This window comes from Protopterus annectens, chromosome 14.part0 (assembly GCF_019279795.1).
Source record: "Protopterus annectens isolate FY-2018-M chromosome 14.part0, PAN1.0, whole genome shotgun sequence".
In the NCBI taxonomy this organism is placed as follows: Eukaryota; Metazoa; Chordata; order Ceratodontiformes; family Protopteridae; genus Protopterus; species Protopterus annectens.
This window is the reverse complement of record NC_056748.1, coordinates 370,253,082-370,272,163: the sequence shown is the minus strand read 5'-3', so window position 1 is coordinate 370,272,163 and position 19,082 is coordinate 370,253,082. Positions and strand designations below refer to the sequence as shown.

The 19,082-nt window shown below is 39.7% G+C and overlaps 1 protein-coding gene across 4 annotated transcripts in view; it reads left to right on the top strand.

Annotated features, from left to right (window-relative positions):
- The window catches only part of NDST2 (N-deacetylase and N-sulfotransferase 2), a 1,311,836-nt gene that overhangs the window by 909,459 nt on the left and 383,295 nt on the right, over window positions 1-19,082 (top strand). For all 4 annotated transcript variants that reach the window (XM_044056100.1, XM_044056101.1, XM_044056099.1 and 1 more), the window contains one exon: window positions 7,421-7,549. In XM_044056100.1, coding sequence (XP_043912035.1) covers window positions 7,421-7,549 — 129 coding nt within the window. The remainder of the gene's footprint in view (window positions 1-7,420; window positions 7,550-19,082) is intronic.

Here is a 19,082-nt window from a genome sequence, read left to right as displayed (position 1 = left end):
CTCCTTGGACTACATGAAAAGGGACGCCGAGGAGCTCTCTGATTATGCAGCCCAGGCAGGTATGACCCTGACCTTGAGCAGTATCCTACCTTCACCTAGAATGATGCCACAATACAGTGATAAGATGATCAGCTTTAATAATTGGCTTAAATTCTGGTGTCATTCAAAGGGGATCCAATGTCTGTCTGCCTGGGATGACATGCTGGACAAGCCACGCTGCTTCGCAAGGGACGGCTTGCACCTGTCACCCTGGGCTTCCGGATATTGGCAAAGGCTCTTGCCACCCCATAGTGCCTTTTTAGGCAAGGCTCAAATTCTAAACCTACCACCCTAGAACACCAAAAGGAAAAAACTAAGGGTAATGCTGCTCAATGCCAGAAGTCTCAATCTCAAGATGCACGACTCGAGGCCCTTCTCAATATGGAGAACATCGATGTCTGTGCTGTGACAGAAACCTGGTTCAAGGCTCCTGAGAGCACCCCAGCACTAACAGGTTTCACCTCATATCATGCCCGCCCCAAAATCCGGACAACACCAAGAAAGGAGGGGGTGTCCATATTCATAAAGGACACCCACACCTCAAGGTTGGTGGCAACGCACGATGCATCGGAGACCATCCAGGTGCAATTAACCATAGGCAAGACTGCTCTGCAATTTGTAGCATGTTACAGGCCACCCTCTCAAACTCAGGAACCTCACATGGCCTTCCTGAAAACATTGGAGGGGATAAATGTATCTCCAAACACCATCATACTAGGTGACTTCAACTACCCTAATATAGACTGGGAACACTACTCAAGCCCGAACACTCTAACCCAAAGATTCCTGGAGTTCATAAACTCAAATGCCATGGAACAACTAGTCACCATCCCCACAAGAGGTGAAAACATACTTGATCTCATCATCACGAACATGGGATCAAAATGTTCAACACCGAAGTATACCCCTCACTGGTGAGATCAGATCATAAACTAATCTCGCTGGAGGTCCTCATCCCGCCCCACCTGAAACAAAAAAGACCACAGTGAAAAACTTCTCAAAAGCCGATTTCACACTTCTAAAACTAGTGTGGTCTCCTTTAAGGCCCCTGAGCCAGTGGTAAACATTACTCAAACCGCTGAATCACTTACAAATGCCTTCTACCAGCACCTACAGGACTGCATGGATCAGGCAATCCCAAACAAAACTAAGACTCTCTGTACCAAAGGCAAGCGTCCAGTCTGGTGGACCCCAGCCATAAACAAGCTCTACAACAAAAGGAGGAAGCTACTACAAGATAGAGCAAAATCCTTGAAAGGTAAGACACCTTTGATCATTATAAGTAAAAAACTAAGAGCTCTCATAAAATCATCCAAGGCAAATTTTGAGAGAAAAATCGCCAAGGACTCTAAAGACAATCATAAGGCCTTCTTTAGCTATGTTAGAAACCTAGGAGGAAACTCCCAGATATGCTCAGAATTAGTTCAAAATGATGTGAAAATTACTGAACCTACACACATTGCTAACATACTGGCTGACAGGTTCAGTGCAAACTTCTCCCCTCACCGCCAAAAGGAGAGATATCTATTCCAGAGGATTGTAGCCCCCCAAACATCTCCAACGCCCAGGTGAGAACTGCCCTCACTAAGGCAAAAAGCACAGCATCCATGGGACCGGATGGTGTCCCCGGCTGTGTGCTTCATGAACTCAACGAGGAATTAAACCCACAGTTAGGACAGCTGTTTAATCTTAGCCTCACCTCAGGATACGCATCCAAGGAGTGGCGCACGCGACTGTGGTCCCACTTCATAAGGGCGGTGCCTCCACAGACCCTGGAAATTACCGCCCCATTAGCTTGACAAGCCTTATCTGCAAAGCCATGGAGAGGATCATAATGGAACTCATAAATAAAGACATAGGGAACTTGCAGACTTTGGATCCAACCCAGTTTGGCTTTGTCAAAGGCAGATCCTGCCTCTTAAACTTGGTTGACTTTTTCGAGACAGTCACCAAGGCCATTGATGAGGGAAAGGCAGTCCATACAGCCTACCTCGACCTGGCAAAGGCCTTCACACAATACCCCACTCAGGTATCATCGAAAAACTCATCAGCTTGAATGTAAACCCATACATCACAAGATGGGTTGCAAACTGGCTGCGACAGAACCCACAGGGTCAGAGTTGCTGGAGCCATGTCAGACTCAAAGCCTGTCACAAGTGGTGTCCCACAGGGCTCAGTCCTGGGTCCACTCTTGTTCGGCATCTACTTTTCTGAAGTACAAGCAAACACAGGAGGGTTATGGCTGACAAAGTTTGCAGATGACTGCAAACTGGGCCATAGTCGAAAACACATCTGACACAGATATCCTCCAGAAGGGCCTCACAGAAACGGATAACTGGTGCTAGAGCCATGGCCTGAAGTTAAACACCGAAAAATGCATAGTCATACCCTTCGGGAAAAACAAGGTTACCCCTAGCTACCATATAGGTGACAATCCACTGAGCACAGAAAAGTCATCAGGATCTGGGGACCCAAGTTGACAGTAGTCTTCGCTTGACACTCATGTTGCTAAAGTAGTTAGGAAAACCTTCTATATCGCCCACCTGATCATGAAGGGATTCACATCTAGATCAAGGGAGGTCATCGTCCCCCTGTACTCATCACTCATTAGACCTATGATTGAGTACAATGCCCTGCTCGAATGTATCTGACCAGACACCTGATGCAGCTTGAAAGGCCCCAAAAGTTCCTCACCAAAAGGATAAAGGGTCTCAAAAATATGTCTTATGCTGCCCGACTGAAAGAACTCCAGCTTTATTCAGTCTCATACCGCTTGCTCAGAGGTGACCTGTGCCTGACATATAAGGCCATGTCAAACCCAGATTTGATGAATATGCTTCACCTCAAAAAATCTAGATCCCTCAGAACCACAAGGGCGGGAGACTTAAACCTTGACACGGTTATAAATAGAACGTGCTGGAGGGACAGATTCATCACCCAGAGACTCCCTATGCTGTGGAACAAAATCCCGGTACATGTGAGGCAGAGCACCTCGCTGGCCTTGTTCAAGAGGAATCTTGACCAATGGATGGGAGATCGCAGATATACCCCAGGGATTACTTCAGTGTCACTGCTTGACAGAGGCACAGAAAAATGATAGGCATAGTTTTTATTCAAACTAAAGGGGTGGCGAAAGCCGCATAACTATGGGCTAGGCTTATAAATGCCCTTGGGCAGATAGCCTAGTATGAACCTATGAACCTATGAACCTATACCCATTTGGCTGGGTCTGCAGGCATAAACTCAAAGCACTTTGCTGTTAGGCTACATTTCTTTATTTCTACATTTAATCAGATGCGTGTATTAGTCCAAAAGACATTTTTCAGTCATTAACCTGAATCAGAACACCAATGTTACGATTCTGAGATATCGCTACAGTAGCCACAGCACATATGACTTTCACCCTTCTAGGGTAACATTGCAAGTAACTGGAATGATTTGAAAGATGGCTGATCCATTTAACACAAATGCACAGAAATGGCAGATATCTTTTGGAAAGTGTGATCTCTTGCTCCACGAAGCCTACCATTTTCTCTACCTCATGAGTGACTTAACCAGTGTCTTATTTTTCCCACTCCTCATAAGAATTGACTCTGTCTGTCTCATGTATTCTTGAATTTGCCATATGTTTAACCCTACAGTCTTTTCAGTTTTTTCATAAATGCTGTTCCTGTCATTCACCAAGTTTGTTTTTTTTTTTTGCACCTCTGTACAATGTAGCATGATGGCTGTTCTTCCTGCAACCATTAGCTCCAAGAGGGCAAAAGCTGTACATTCCTGAGTGAGGAGAGAGATCCTTCAAACACATTTTTTCCTGACCAGGAATTCATATCAGCCCATTCATTCCCTCTTACATTGTGTCAGATGCTGGGGAGCAGGCCAGCTTGCTGCTCCGGCAGGATAGCCTGCCCTTCCTTGGTTGAGCAGCCCTCTTCAGTGGCTGTCTGAGCTCTGCTGCATGACACTAAATTAGGAAACATGCATTAGCGCAATAGCAGCACATGCTTCCTAGGGCTGTATTCCACATGTTGAAAACTCGGTGCTTTTGATAGGTATAAGACACAGCTGCTTCCCACTCCCCTGGATGGGTGAGCTGGCAACAGCTAACTCCCTTCTATTTTCCCAAGGCCAATTCCTATAGATGCCCAATCCATTATTCAAAGATGTTCACTTGCACTGTAGTCTGACCTTTGCACATCTGTGCCAGAGAGCTGGGACATCTGCCATGTTTTTATGCAAAAAAATCTCTGTCTAAACCCTTCTCTTTAAATTATTCATATTTTTTTTCTACCCATATGGCCATCAGGTCTCCCTCCACCTTGCTCTGTAGGGCTGTTTGTTCTTGAGAAGACAGAGTGCCATGGCCAATTTATTCCTGTCAGAGTGAGAGACAAGCAGTTGATAACAGTACCATTATATAAGTGGGTACTTTTTCCTTCTGTTTCAATCCCTGTCCCACTGTGCATGCCCAGTAAGTTGCCCCAAGGTTTGAGGTACAGGGAACATCAACAGGGGTGTGTCACTTGCTTCCACATAACCCTCTCAAGATTACCCTGCCCCACTCAAAGCTCCTGCTGTGTTATGGCCTCTGGTTTCTGCTAGATAATCTTGAGGGGTTATGTTGGTTTCCCACCCCCTCACTTACGCAAGCAACATAACCCTTCAAGATTATCCTGTTCTTCTTGAAGTCAATATGTCCCCCTTATCCCTCCTTATCTCCACTAGGGTTTCTGCTATGAGACTGAGCACCCCAGCTATGCACCCAGTACCCTTCCTCTGAAAAGAGGCAAGCCACAAGCTATGTCACCCTCTAACCATCTCCAACAGGCACTTCAGACATTGATTGAACTCTTGTTACCTGGGTCATAGGTAGAGCTTTATCACTCTGTGCCAGTAGACTTGGCTTTTATTCGTTACATTTTTTTTTTTTTGAAATAGGGCATTGACTAGCTGTCTTTGAATATCCTGAGGTGTTTTGTTTCAATTTTCTTTCTTGTCTCCCAACTTTTTCTTCATAACTGGCTGTATTATTGCTGTTCTACTCTGCCATTTTCTGGCTTCTGGTAAAGACTTTGCAGCATTGTTGTTGTTCTCATCCAAACTGATTCTAATCTGTATCCTTGCTAAGGTGAAGTATTTAAAATTGACATCAGTAGTCTACATGGGACCTTAACAGCTTTATACAGGAAGTGTAAAATCTTATTGTTTTCACTGGAGACAGCACCCTCTCACAATTGCAAGACCTAGTTTTGCAAACTTCAGTGGGGCAAACAATGGATTAGGATTACATGTCTAATGCAGTGCATTCCAAAACTCACTGTTACATAATCAAAGCAGTTTAACATGATATGCCTCTTCATACATTTGAAAATAGTATGTACTAGTTTTGACATTGCTGTACTTTAAATGTAATTTTATATATATATATATTTAATATATATTTCCCCCTCACAATCCAGTTTCCCTTTTCTGATGATCACAGTTAACAGCCCTCAGAATTAAAATGGGCAGCCATGGTATTACTTGTTATATGCATCCCAATATCATCTTTGAAGGGAGGCACTGTTAAAACAAACTATTTAGGTTGGGTTTGCCCACTATCCATTTCCTGTGTTCCAGCTGGATTTTCCAAGCTATTATGCTTCACAATGACCAGTGCTGATCTGTCCATTTTCTTACTTGTATGTTTCCTTAAATGTTTAACTGTCAGGTTTGTTTAACAGTGATGATTTTCCTTGGATTTGTGCATTTATTTCACATGGAAACCTGCTGAATAATCTTGCATTTCCTTATTATGAGCTGTGGTTCCACATTATTTATCATTTGTTGTCCGTGTTAATCCCACTAGGTTGGTGGGATGCAAACTATTATACCCCCTTACATACTTGTATGTCCGTCTGGGATGCGGTGCTGTTTTCAAGTCATGGTCTGTTATTGGTGTGTTTTATTGAAAAAATTACCATTAAAATTACAGTAGTCTTGGATGAAATGGAGGGCAAGTCCACCACATCCCTATGTAGCCTCTCCTGCACCCCAGTATTTAATACAATATCCTATGAGGTCTCACGACTTCGAAGAAGGTTATAAAATTTAGATGAAACAGTCCCTCGATAATTTGGAACATGCTGGAATGTCCATTTGCCATTCATTTGCTTTGATCTGTCCCTGAATGTTTACACCTACTGTTTTTTTGCGTTCATTTTATTTTACCCTGATTGTAAGTCATCCATGTTTATATCCCAACCATGATTGTCTGTGCACCATGTTTGTGTTACTGTTGCACTAACAAGATAAATATAAGAAGCAGTGACCAGACTTTGAGCATAGTTATTGTTACCCCACATCTTTTACCTTGTTAAATAATAATTCATAGTCTGCTTTTTTTTCTGTGTGTCTCTTTACCAGAAAGACGGATTCAGATATATTTTGGTCAATGTATATATGTTCCGATAAATGTTTAGTAAGGTTTTTGGGTCTTTGATAACAACTGCAGTTTGAAAGCATCATTCAGAATAAGGTAAAATAAACATTATGGTGGTCATCAGACAGATCAATGGAAAGTCAAAATTCAAAAAATGTCAGCTTTTACAGTACCAGGTGTTGAAACTTAAAACATAACAAAACAAAGGAATTATAAACCTAAAAGGTTTTTGGTCTTCGTGTTTGTGAATAGATATTAAGAATTCTCAACAGAAAATTGTTGGCATTTTGATGAGTACAACAAAACATAACCAATGAGTCAGTCAGTCCAACTCTGTGTATATCATGAAGTAAAAATATTTCGTCTCCATGGTCGATCAGTGTGTGGGAAGAAAGAGACATGATTTTGTTAAGAATTAAATGTTTCCTTCACTATAAGGAAGGCTTTCTTTGGGGTTAGGAGTATTTAAGTAGTTGGGGTGGTGCTGAAATGTAGTATATTTAATTGCTTTACATTTCTGCCTTTGTACTACTGGTATGCATTTAGAGGGATGGTCACTGTCTTGCTGATGTACATGCTTTAAAACAGACTGGCAGTACAACCAGTTAATGAAACGGACAGTTGCAATAGGTGTGTGATATTGCCATCTCTGCTGTATATTGTTGTGGTCATGGGCTTCAGAAGCATACATTTCAGATATTGGAACGCTTTTGGTACTTGGTGTCAGTCTTCTGCCCTTTTCTGGAGTCTGTGGTTCAGATTCCATAGCTTTAAAATGTTGGCTGTCTGCCAGAAATCTGTAGCGAAATGCATACTTTGCAATTTTGTTTTATTTCTGCACTGTTTGGTAAGGAATTTAGATTTAGGCCTGACATGTTGGACCATGTATTTTGTATGTTGTCTCCTCCAGTGTTCTGATTCTATTTTCAGTTATACTTTTTGTTTGTCTGTATTTGATAGGTCCTTCCCCGACAAACATGTGGTCTCTTTACACATACTATTTTCTACAATGAATACCCTGGAGGGTCCAAAGAACTAGACAAGAGTATCAGAGGAGGGGAGTTGTTCCTTACTATCCTGTTGAATCCGGTGAGTATGTTCCAAACTCTTAAAATTATTTTTCCATTTTTCCCCTGAAGATTTGATTGTACAAGAATATTCTGCTTGTGTCTATTTTAACTTGGTCTTTAGGTTTTGTGTAGGGCACACAGGTCTGGCCTGTTCACACGCTGCTGACTACTACTTCAGAACCTTATTTATTCCTGACAGCAGATGCACTTCAAACATTTGACTGGGATGAAATCACTACAAAGTGGTGTAGTTCTGTACCATCCTCAATGGGGATATGTTTTACATTTTTAATTTTGATTTGTTTTCTTAGAGCAGAGCTTAAACCTTACTTCGGTGAGCTCTCCCTTCTGTAGGTAAAGAATGATGTTGCTTTTTCCCGGGTACTTTCCAAGTCATTTTTTATTTAACAAGTCTCAAACTCTGACTCCTGTGGTGTGCATGAATAGCCACGTGACATCACATTAAATGGTGCAGTCAGCCCCAGGATCTATGGTTCTTCTAGTCCGTTACATAGTAAAGCTGTCATCTTAGCATGCATCATTAGAATGTTTTTGTGTTCTATACCTAAAAAGTATTTTCATTATAAATGCTGCTGCAGTGAACTTGCCATAAGGCAGGGCCTTAATAGGAACTGCTGGTGCTTCTGCACCGGCCTAGAAAATTGTCAGGTTTTTAACCCAACAACTCCCATGTATAAGCAAGAGAAGCTTCAGACATATCGTATGTAGAACTATTAGTGGTGCAATGGTAGCATATTTGCCTTTAGTGCAGAAGGATGTGGGTTCTTTTGGGGGTTTGGCATAATGATTAAGGTGTTTACAAGGGCAGCTAGCCTGATAGTTACCTATGAAAATGAAACTTCTTACCACTGTCCACCAGAACTATTTTTAATCTTCCCACCTTTAACTGCTCCCTAAAAAAAATACTTTACAAAATCTTGGACCTGGTCCTGTGCCAATCTTGGCTGAACTTAATCACTATACTTCTCTCACCCTTTCAATCTAAATCACACTTTACAACCGTCACCAGTCTCTTGCTCCACTCCTTTCCTTTGTTTTTTTCCCACTACCTTACCTTATTTACTTCACCTCTGCAGACCTTTCCTCTATCTCTTTCTGTTTCCTCCCTACTCACCTAAGCTACTCAGACACCCTACCCTGCACTCTTCTTATAATCTCCTTCTCTCCATAACCTTAATATGAACACCATCTCTCATACTAAGAAATCATTCAATTTCCCGTCACTTTCTCTAATCATATAATCTCTTATATCTCTCTAAAATATCTTATTGTAATTGTCTCAAGTCTCATTTATCACATACTACTCTGTGTAACAAATAATATAACTACTGGGTTTTTCCTCACATATTTTCTCCATCTTATATTATTGTTTTTCATTGCACTTAACTGAAACATATGTTCAACGTTTTATTTTCATTACATTTTTTCACTTTTATGCTTTGTAGTGTAACATGATACTTTGTGATTTAAAATGTTTGTACTTAATTTTTGAAAGATTGTGATTGTGGAGTTTTTCTCCCCGGGCCTTTGCTGAAAATGGGCATTTTTCTGGCCTAGTCATATTTTCCCAGTAAACAAATGTCAATTAAATAAATAAGTGTGGGGACTTCCCAAATTTTCCCTTTTAAATGGCCGGGGAGGGCTCAACTCCTTTTACCTCCTGAGACTCTGAGGTGAGTTCACAATGGAACGTATTAAGGAGACTCCATAGGATGGCCTGTGCAGCAGCTGGCAGTCCTGTTATTGACATTGAGATCTGTAGGCTCTTCACTTATTTAACATGTCCAGCTAACAACAAGAAAGCACCAATCACAGTATCGTTTGATACCTGTGCTAGAGCAAGCAAGCCACTCTCCTAATGTGAATGTCTGTGGTAAATGCTTCTTTTCATGCTAGCGTTTGCTCGCCTGATAGTATATTTTATTGTTGGCCTGTACCTGTAGGAGGGGTGCAGGCCTACCGACATCATTAGTAGGTTGTGGTGGCTCTCTTCCTCCATTTGAATCCTTTGTGGGGCAATATAAAAGGATTGAGGTCCCAGCCTCTGAGAGATGCAGGGAAAATATTTTTTTTTGCTAGATCCCCAACCTTTGGTGAGATAGTGTGATTTCTGAATCCTTCATATACTTAGTCATGCCTTCCTAACCCTTCTTCCCAGAAAAGTGTTATTTTTTCTGAGGAAGAACCAAAAGTTATTTTTTCTGAGGAAGAACCTTATGCCATCATTCTGTTGTAGTCATTGTTTATTAGGATGCTGTGTTTGCCATGTGGAAGCACCTGTATTCTTCCCCCCTCAAAGGAAGCAAAAATCTTTGACTTCTTTGTAAGCATAGCATGAGATGTTAAACTGAAGCCACATCCGCCTGAGTCAGTGGTATCTCAGATGGATGTAAAATATCTCACAACACTTAATGAAAAGAGTAAGGAAGTTCCCTGATGCCCTGGCTAGATTTCCCACAGTCAGTGTGAATACCTCCTCAGGGTTTCTTGTTTTCAGTAGACAGAGAGTCCTAAGCCATACAAAAATTTGCCAGGATAATGTTTTGTTTGGATTGATGCTGATAGAGCAACAGTAGTTCTGTCATATGTAAATCAGCCTACTGCATTTAGCTGAAAGCACTTTTGACAAAAGTAGTCAAAAAAGTGTTTGCAAAGGGGCAAGCCCCCCTACTCCCCCATACCCTTGTACATAATATACCTACTCTGATGTCAAAGTCGCACAGTACTGAAGAAAAAGGATTTCTCCACTAGCTCTTTTTTCTAAACATTTTCAATTGACTTGCATTCAACCAATATGCTTTCAGTAAAATGATATGTTCATGTCTTATTCTACCACTTTAAGCATTCATCTCTGAACTGGTGATCCTGCATGTTCCTATTTCAGTCATTATTAGTACATCATGTTTTGACTAAACAGCTTGAGCTCCCTGATACTGAAGTCATGGAGTCTATAGAGAAGATTACCTTCATGTGCTGTGTTTTGCATTACCTACTACATGTTTGACATCTTGGATATTGTGGCAAATCCTGCTGCTACATGTTCTTGTTTGTGTAGGATAATCTGGTGGGTACTGTCCTCCTTTACTGGAAGTTCTGACAGGCATTTCTGGATGTACTTTTCTAGGTGACTGACCTTTTCAAGAAATTCGCACTTGACTTTGAATATCTTCAACAGTGGGGAAAAGCACTGTCCACTTCTGATGGTATGGACCAGTCTCCTCCTGTTCTTTCTTTATTTCTCTGGCATACTGCCCAAAGCTTCTAGGGGAGAGAAGTCTCAACACAGGGAGAAGATTCCACCTGAACATCATTTGGTGTTACCTTTCTCACAACTACAGTCTTGACTTCTGACAAAGCCTGTCTGTGTGAGCCAGTCATCTGGGTTTGCCTTAGCCAGGAAAACCATCAGTTAAAACAGATGTCCTTGTCCTGAATGTTGTTGGATACATCCATATCCTGATGCTGCTAGACCCTCTGTTGGCAAGTCTTCCTATGGTAGGTCAAAAGGTTTCATGGGCACTGCTGGCAGAGTCACAGTCCTTTCTTTCCAAAGCAGTCGTGGAACCAATGCATGTAATGGTATAAAATCAGGCTTTACTCCAGAGAATCAACAAAAAACAAGCAAACCACTAAATCAAATGATGGTTCAACCACAAATATAATACTAGAAAAATTTATGAGCTTTGACAAGTAGTAACATTCTAGTGTCTGATAGACTGGGCACTTTTGCCTGCCGCAGTTTTACAGCTTGCAGATATACATCCAGCAGTAAGCTTTTGTGCAACCAGTGACCAATAAGAGGTTTCTTCCCAAGTTTTATGCAGATTGCACTTCAAAAGATTTGGTATATCTGGCAATCTGCAATAACTGTACTTGTTTCTATGTAGGGTAAGGACCGGATTTTGGAGCATGTTAGGGATAAACAACGTGGACATCTGAATAATGCCTAGGCCAAATATATATTTTTTTCTACACATAGCTTTCTTTTTTAGTTTTACAGATGCTTACTACTAACTTAAGTGATGGGTATGTGGCCAATAAAGTTGAGAAAGCAAAAATTAATTGGATTATTGCTTTACAAGCATGTAGGGTTCCTTTTTTAAATGTGAGTATACCTTTAAAGCCTGCACTTAAGGCACGCAAGTTAGCTCATTAAGTGTATTACCTTTTACTGTGTATTTGGAATGTTCATTGTGTTTTGTATCTTGGTCTGATGAAGTCCATTTACTGCATGAAAGCGCTTACCGTTTTGTTTTAATAAAACTTTGCTTTTATAAGCTGCGGGTTGGTTTGTTCACTTTGTCTTTTACTCCAGAGAAGTTAAAGGTTAAATCCTATTTTCAAGCTCCACAATTTGTACAAATATATTCTGGTTACTCTTCAATTTCTTATGCCTCTGGCTGGATGTTCTATTTGGACAAGATGGATTCCTTTTTTGAGCATCTGTGTGGTTTGTGTGTTCATGTATGCATGCACACGCATGTGTATGCATGCAAATCCCACTGAAGATTTCTGTGCTTTGCTGAAGAGGACGTGGCTTTACCCTGGTGGATGTTGCTTCCTTTGGGTCTTGTCTATACTTCCCACAGACTTCACCAGAATTCTGATATTTCCTGTACCTAGATTACTACTAAATAGTGGGTGGTTCTCTTTTTAGCTGTGCCTTGGTTGTAGTCACGGGGGGGACTGACATCTGGGAAAAGTGTTCCCTGATTTCTTTGGCAGATATTTTCCTCTTCAAAGTTTTCTAAGGCAATCCTGAACAACTTACAGTACAGCCAAGCCCCGTAGGCTCAGGAATTTAGGGATCTGGCCATCTCTGTAACAACACATGAATTTTAATCACCATGAATGTAGCATGGAGGCTGAATGTTTTTCTCAGAAACAGGAGAACCATACAAGGTGAACATACGAGTGAATCAAAACAATGAGGCAGAAGCAGTTTGTTTTTATGATGGTGCCTTTTTAAAAATTACTGCTCTTTACTTAGTTGTTTTAATTGATATACTTTTAGTAGCTGTTGATTGGTAATGATTTTATGTCAAAGGTATTTATACTGGTTTTGCTACAAGAGAATTTTAACATCTGAAGAAACAGTCTAATAACTGTGAAAGCACTAACGGTTCTTAATAAATTCTTTTGATTTCAGTTTACTGCACTTGTCTTTCAACTGCCTCGTTGTTTTGATTCATTCATATGTTCATCTTGTAATACATGAATTTTACTGTTCTATACCTTATGATACCTACATTGTTAAATACTGCATTGAAAAGTCTCAGTGTGATGATGTTTCAAAGGGAAACTGCTATAAATGATTGTCTTTTAGAGCTGCCAGTCAACTAATTTCTTTGTCTTCTGATTTGTTTCTAAGGTGAAATCAGAGGGAAAATGTGTTGTCTATACCTTGGATGTTTGCTTTTGGTGGAGGATTTACTTCTGCAGGATGCATGAGTTCGGGAAGGTAGACCAGTTGATTGCTACCTTTAATATGGGTTAAAAGTGTTGCAGTTGCCTATGAAACCCATCTGCAGTGTATTTTTCACTAGTCTGCTAACTGTTGGTTAGCCAATGCTGTCTCAAAGCTCATTCCACCAGGAGGTGGCTACTCATAATGCTTGTTTTATGATGTGTGCCCGTGGCAGACATATGCACAATAGGAATGATAGCTGGATCTTCACTCTCTGAAAAGAGCTTCTGTGTGCATGCTCGTGTGTGCGTGCGCATGGGCATACTTGTGTGTGTTACAAGATTTGGACATCTGGCTTCCTTTTTAGATTGTTTTCTCTGGTTTCTGCGTCCCTTGCTTTAGAGATATGTGGATGTTACTTGAAGTTCTACACAAATATTTACTGATTACGGTCGGTCATTCATAAAGGAGACCAGATGGCTTAATGGTTAAGGTCTTCGCCTCCCATGCACAAGGTTCGATCCTGACCTCCGGCCAATGCCTGTTTGCATGTTCTCCCTGTGTCTCTGTTGGGATTCTCATGCCAACCTTGTTATGTATAACTGGGAACATCAATACGTCTTTAATAGTACCTTTTTCAAGAATATCATACTATATAGACGTTTTGTAGATGATATCCTTATTTTATGGAGAGGTGACATAGATTCTCTATATGAACTACAAAGTTTCCTAGAATCAACTACGGACTTTTTAAAGTTCACTTTGGAATTTTCGAAAATGAGGGTCAATTTTCTTGATATCACTATATCAATTAATAATGACATCACTTTAGATGCTACCATTTATAGAAAGAAATGTTGGAAGAATGCCATTTTACATTTTAATAGCATGCATCCTAGACATATTTTCTATAATATTATTAAGAATCAGTTCATGAGAATACACAGACTTTGTAGCAATCAGATAACAAGAGATTTAGAATTAACAAATATGAGAGATCTATTTTTAGAGAGAGGATATCCCCTTGACCTGATAGAAGAAATTGCTAGTAGTTTAAGACTAACAAATTATACAGATCATAAACAAGATAAGCAATATGTCTGTGGGAAATTATTTAAAGAAAAATATAAAGCAAATATTGCTTCTAACAAACGAAGGTCTATACCTGGCCACTATGGAGCCAGGTCCAGTATTCCATTCGTAACCAGATCTACTAATGATAATTATAACATCACAAGTATCATAAAGAAGAACTGGAATATACTTATAGTTAATCAAGATATCAAGAAGTTGGTAGGTGACATCCCTCATTTTTGCTATAGAAATAGTCAGAATTTAAAAAGAATTCTATGTAATGAAAAATTAAGTACAAGAATGAATGATGATAGAATGTCCTACATAGGGACATTACCATGCAAGAAATGCAATATGTGTAAATACATTGTAACAGATGATCATTTCCATGTACCAGTGATTAATCAAATTTATCATTTTAAAATACAAGCTACTTGTGACACAGTTAATGTTATATATTTAGCGACATGTATTAAATGCAAGGCATATTATGTAGGTTTAACTACAAGGAAATTAAAGAATTGAATATATAATCATATTTATGAAATTAGGAAGTCTATATTAACTAATGCATTGGCTAAACATATAAGTGTTTATCATGATCACAGTTTTTATTTCCGAGTTATAGATATAGCTAAACGTGTTAAGATAGGAGGGAACAATATGAACCATCTAGAGAATATTGAATTGGAATGGATATTGCGGCTGAGAGCCCATATACCCCCTGGACTTAACACTACTATTAGTTTAAAACCTGTTTTAGCATCCAGATGAATTGTATATTAGGAGTTTTTAGTGATAATTATATACATATTTCATACTTTATTATCATATTTTGTATATATCTATTACGTTAATTATATACATTTATTCACTATTACATGAATTTGTATTTTTATTACTTTTATTTCCTATTTTTATTTTTATTTAACATTATTTAATTTTCATATTTTCAATACATTCTATTACTTTATATGGTGTATTACACGGATTATTAAATAAATTTATGATTATTATATATTATGATTATAAATATAGATATAGTTGATTTGGATATATACATGTTCATATATTACATATATCTCTCTATAGAAGTTTTACACATACATTTTTCACATGTGTATTACTATTCATTTACTGAATATTGAATATTTATATATTTAAACGGCATCATTTATTTGATTTTTTATATAATATATTATATATATATTTTTTATCTGTTGTTTGAATTTGAGATATTAATAAACAAATTACAAATACTAATATAAGTTCAAATGTTGCTATCAACAGTTTGGGTTATTTAAAATGTACTGAATGTTTCTTTAAATGAAGTGATCTAATGAATTAATGAATTAATTGGTCTGATATATAATTAATAGAAAAAGAGCGGGAAATTAGGCAATTAATTGTTGCTATATAAGTTCTTAGTATCTACTAATGAATTGTAACCTGATGAAGCATACTGGATAGTATGCGAAAGCGCTTGTTATTTTATTAATAAAGAACTTTTATCTGATTACATCGTGGTGACTCTCGTCTTGGTGTTCCTGGGATTCTCCCATATCCGAAAAACATGCTGAGTGTTTCCATCTCAAACTCTCCAATGAATGGAGCTGCGGGCAGCAGCACAGACTCTACATGCTGCCCCATAGTGGGAAGAGTTGTACAGACCAACCACTTTGGGCATCTACTGTGGTGTGCAGTATCCTCAAGATAGGAGAACATTGATCACAAACTGCACACCATGGCAGGGCTAGCCACACGACTGTGTAAAATATGGCTCTAGGTGATTCGGTCACATTGACTAATGGCAAAAATGGGTATGGTTTGTTACCGGTGATAAGTGGGTTGAGGACCCGGCCTATTCTGACCCATGCCAGGGACCCTTGCTAACAGTGGGAGAGGTATATGTGCCCCTGTTGGCCAGCATGTGCCCGCTATAAAGCCCAGCAGCCCTGGGTCAGTAAGCTACTGGCCAGCTGGTGTATAGTTGCCAAGCCTGGGTTACCTTGGGATAGCTCTGTTGAGCAAAAGCTAAACGTAAATCCAGCCATGCTGAGAATTGCTATGCGTAATGTAGGTTCACTGACAGGATGCAGCTTGGAAGTGGATGACATGATGATATGGAGGAGGCTGGACAGCCTATGTATCCAAGAGACGAGATGGAAGGGGCAGTGCAGCAAAGCCACTTGGCTTGGGATCCAGACTGTACTACTCAGGTGGGGGACAGGCTAGAAAAGGTGTAGAAATTGTGTTGAGAGAGGCTTCAGAAGGCAGTGAGGGATATCATCAGAATTAATGACAGACTCATGACAATCAAACTCCAGTGTAATGATAGGGCAGTATTCATAATCTCAGCCTATTACCTACAGCAGGGTTGTGATAGTGAGGAAAATAATGCATTCAGACAGCAGTTGCAGGACCCACTAGATAAAGCAGGACAACAGTGAATTGGTGTTGATAATGGGTGACTTGAATGCACATATCAGGACAGACAGAACAGGATATGAGGACTGCCTGGGTCTACATGGATGGGGCAACAGGAATAAAGAAGAAGCCATTCTAGTCTTCTGTCTGGCAAATGGCTTGATAGTAGCCCAACACATGGTTCAGAAAGAGAGACCGTCACAAGATCACATACAAGATTAGCCAACATGCAACTCGGGTAGACTTCCTCCTAGTAAGGAAAAGGCACTAGGGTAGAATCCATGATTGCAAAGTCATCCCCAGTGAAACACTTGGCCCACAGCATAAACCATTAGTTGCCACAATCAGCTGCAAGCAGTGATCAGAGAAGGCTCTAAGGTTAACAGAGAGCGAGCTGAAGACCTGGAAGTTGACTGGAGAGAAAGTACAGCAGTTCAAGAAATTACTCAGGGCTCTAGCAGCCCAAGAAGAGGAGGAAATAGATGGAGTTGAAGAAGAGTGGCAGCGCCTAAAAACAGCATGTGTTAGAACTAAAGAAAAGATATGTGGCCGAGCCAGGTATGGAAATAAGGTACACGAGGAAAGTTGGTGGTGGAATGCAAAAGCTCAGGAAGTCATTAAAAGAAAGAAGGCATGCAGGAAGAACTGGGAGATAGAAAAGACTGACCAGGCTGAGAAGGACTACTGGTTGGTTAACAAAGAAACTAAGAAAGAAGTTGCAATAGCAAAGAATAGTGCATCAGAGGCACTCTACCAACTTCTGGAAAGTGACTCAGTAAGGGGCACAAAGAAACTATATATCAGGTTGCAAGGAAAAGACAGAAAGATAAAGAAGATAGTCAGACACTCTTCGTAAGGGATGCCAGCAACAACCTGCTTACCAGTCCACAGGACATCAAAGGCAGATGGAAGGAGTATTTCCAGCAGATTCTGAATGAAGAAAATCCCACAGAAGCTGTACTGTCCCAGAAACAGCCTACGATGAGAGAAGAAGAGGTGCCCACCTTAGAAGAAGTAAGAACAGCACTAAGGAAGATGAAGTCAGGGAAAGCAGCAGACTCAGATGAGGTCACAGCAGATCTGATAAAGATGCTGTGTGAGATGGGGGAAATGGCTCCTGAGAGTACTAGTAGCAGTGTGGAGAGAAAGGCCTATCTCAGATGACTGGAGAATAAGCATACTCATGCCAGTGTAAAAAAACAAAGGGGACATCCACTACTGTGGGCAGTGCAGAGGCATCAAACTCCTACCACATTGCATGAAAGTTCTGGAGAGGGTGACTGATAATACGTAGAGTAGTAGAATGTAAGATGGGAGATGAGCAGTTCAGATTCAGATCATGATGTAGCACAATTGATCCGATGTTTGCATTGAGACATACTTGAGAAAAAGCTAGAGATGAGGAGAGAGTCCAACTGGGCATTCCTAGACTTTGAGAAAGGATATGACAGGGTCCCAATAAAGCTGATCTGGGCAGTACTGCGGTGGTTTGAAGTCCCAGAAACATTGGTAGAATTAGTGCAAATTTTAAAGTTAGTAAAAAAGTCCCTGTATATGGAATCAATGCTCAATAATAATAAATGACTTGTGTTGCAAATGTATAAAATAAATGAATCGACAGACTATGTGGGGGAAAAAAATTGTTAAACACGTATCTTAGATATCAATACTCAACTCAATAGCTATTAGAACGTAAAAATGATATCCTAAAATTCATAGTGTATCATGAGGAAATATTATTCAATATACAAATCAAGTAAATGTACGGGATATAAAACTTGTCAATATTCAAGAATGACTACCGAAGATGGGGTATTTTTAGAGGAAATTAAATACGTCAGTTCCCTCTTTGTAGAAAGAGGGTTACCCAAATGCCTTAATTGAAAGTTTAATGAAAGAGGTAGTGGACAATAGGGTCAACAAGTTTTTTTTCTTTTCTTGGATTAAAGGTCAGCGACACAATCCCAAAGAGTAAAAAGGAAAACAATGTTGATCAAACTTTAATACACACATTTTCGGCTACATCTGGTATAGTTGAAGAAATTATTAGGAAATATTGGCCTCTATTGAAGGTGAACAATGACATTGGGAAATACATCTCCCCTCAACCATCCTTTATTAGGAAAAGGGGTAAGAATTTAAAAGACATGTTTGAGATAAAGGAGATGCAAAAGGTGGGTAATGTTAACTTTAAAAAGGGTACTTATAAGTGTGGGATGTGTCGTCAATGTGACTATATATCACAACAACAGGAGATTTGGATCCCGTCTAGAAGAATTAAACTTATAGCTTCAAGACATTTTAACTGTGCTACACAACGGAATATGCATAGGTTGTAACAGTTTTTACATAGAAATCAAGACTCACTTTTAGGAAAAGAATTTACGAGCAGATTTATGATATCAGCAAACAAAAAGAATCTAATGCTTTCTATAAACACATAAAATTTTCTGTGATAGAACAAATTAGCATTGACCCAAGGGGGGGGTAGCTGGGAATCAAGGATTGAGTTCCGTGAACTCTTTTGGCAACTTAAAACTGATGCCAGTAAGCCCCCAGATCTCAACGATAGCATTAGTATCAACAGTATTTTAAAATTGAGGCAGGCTAAGTTGTAACACAT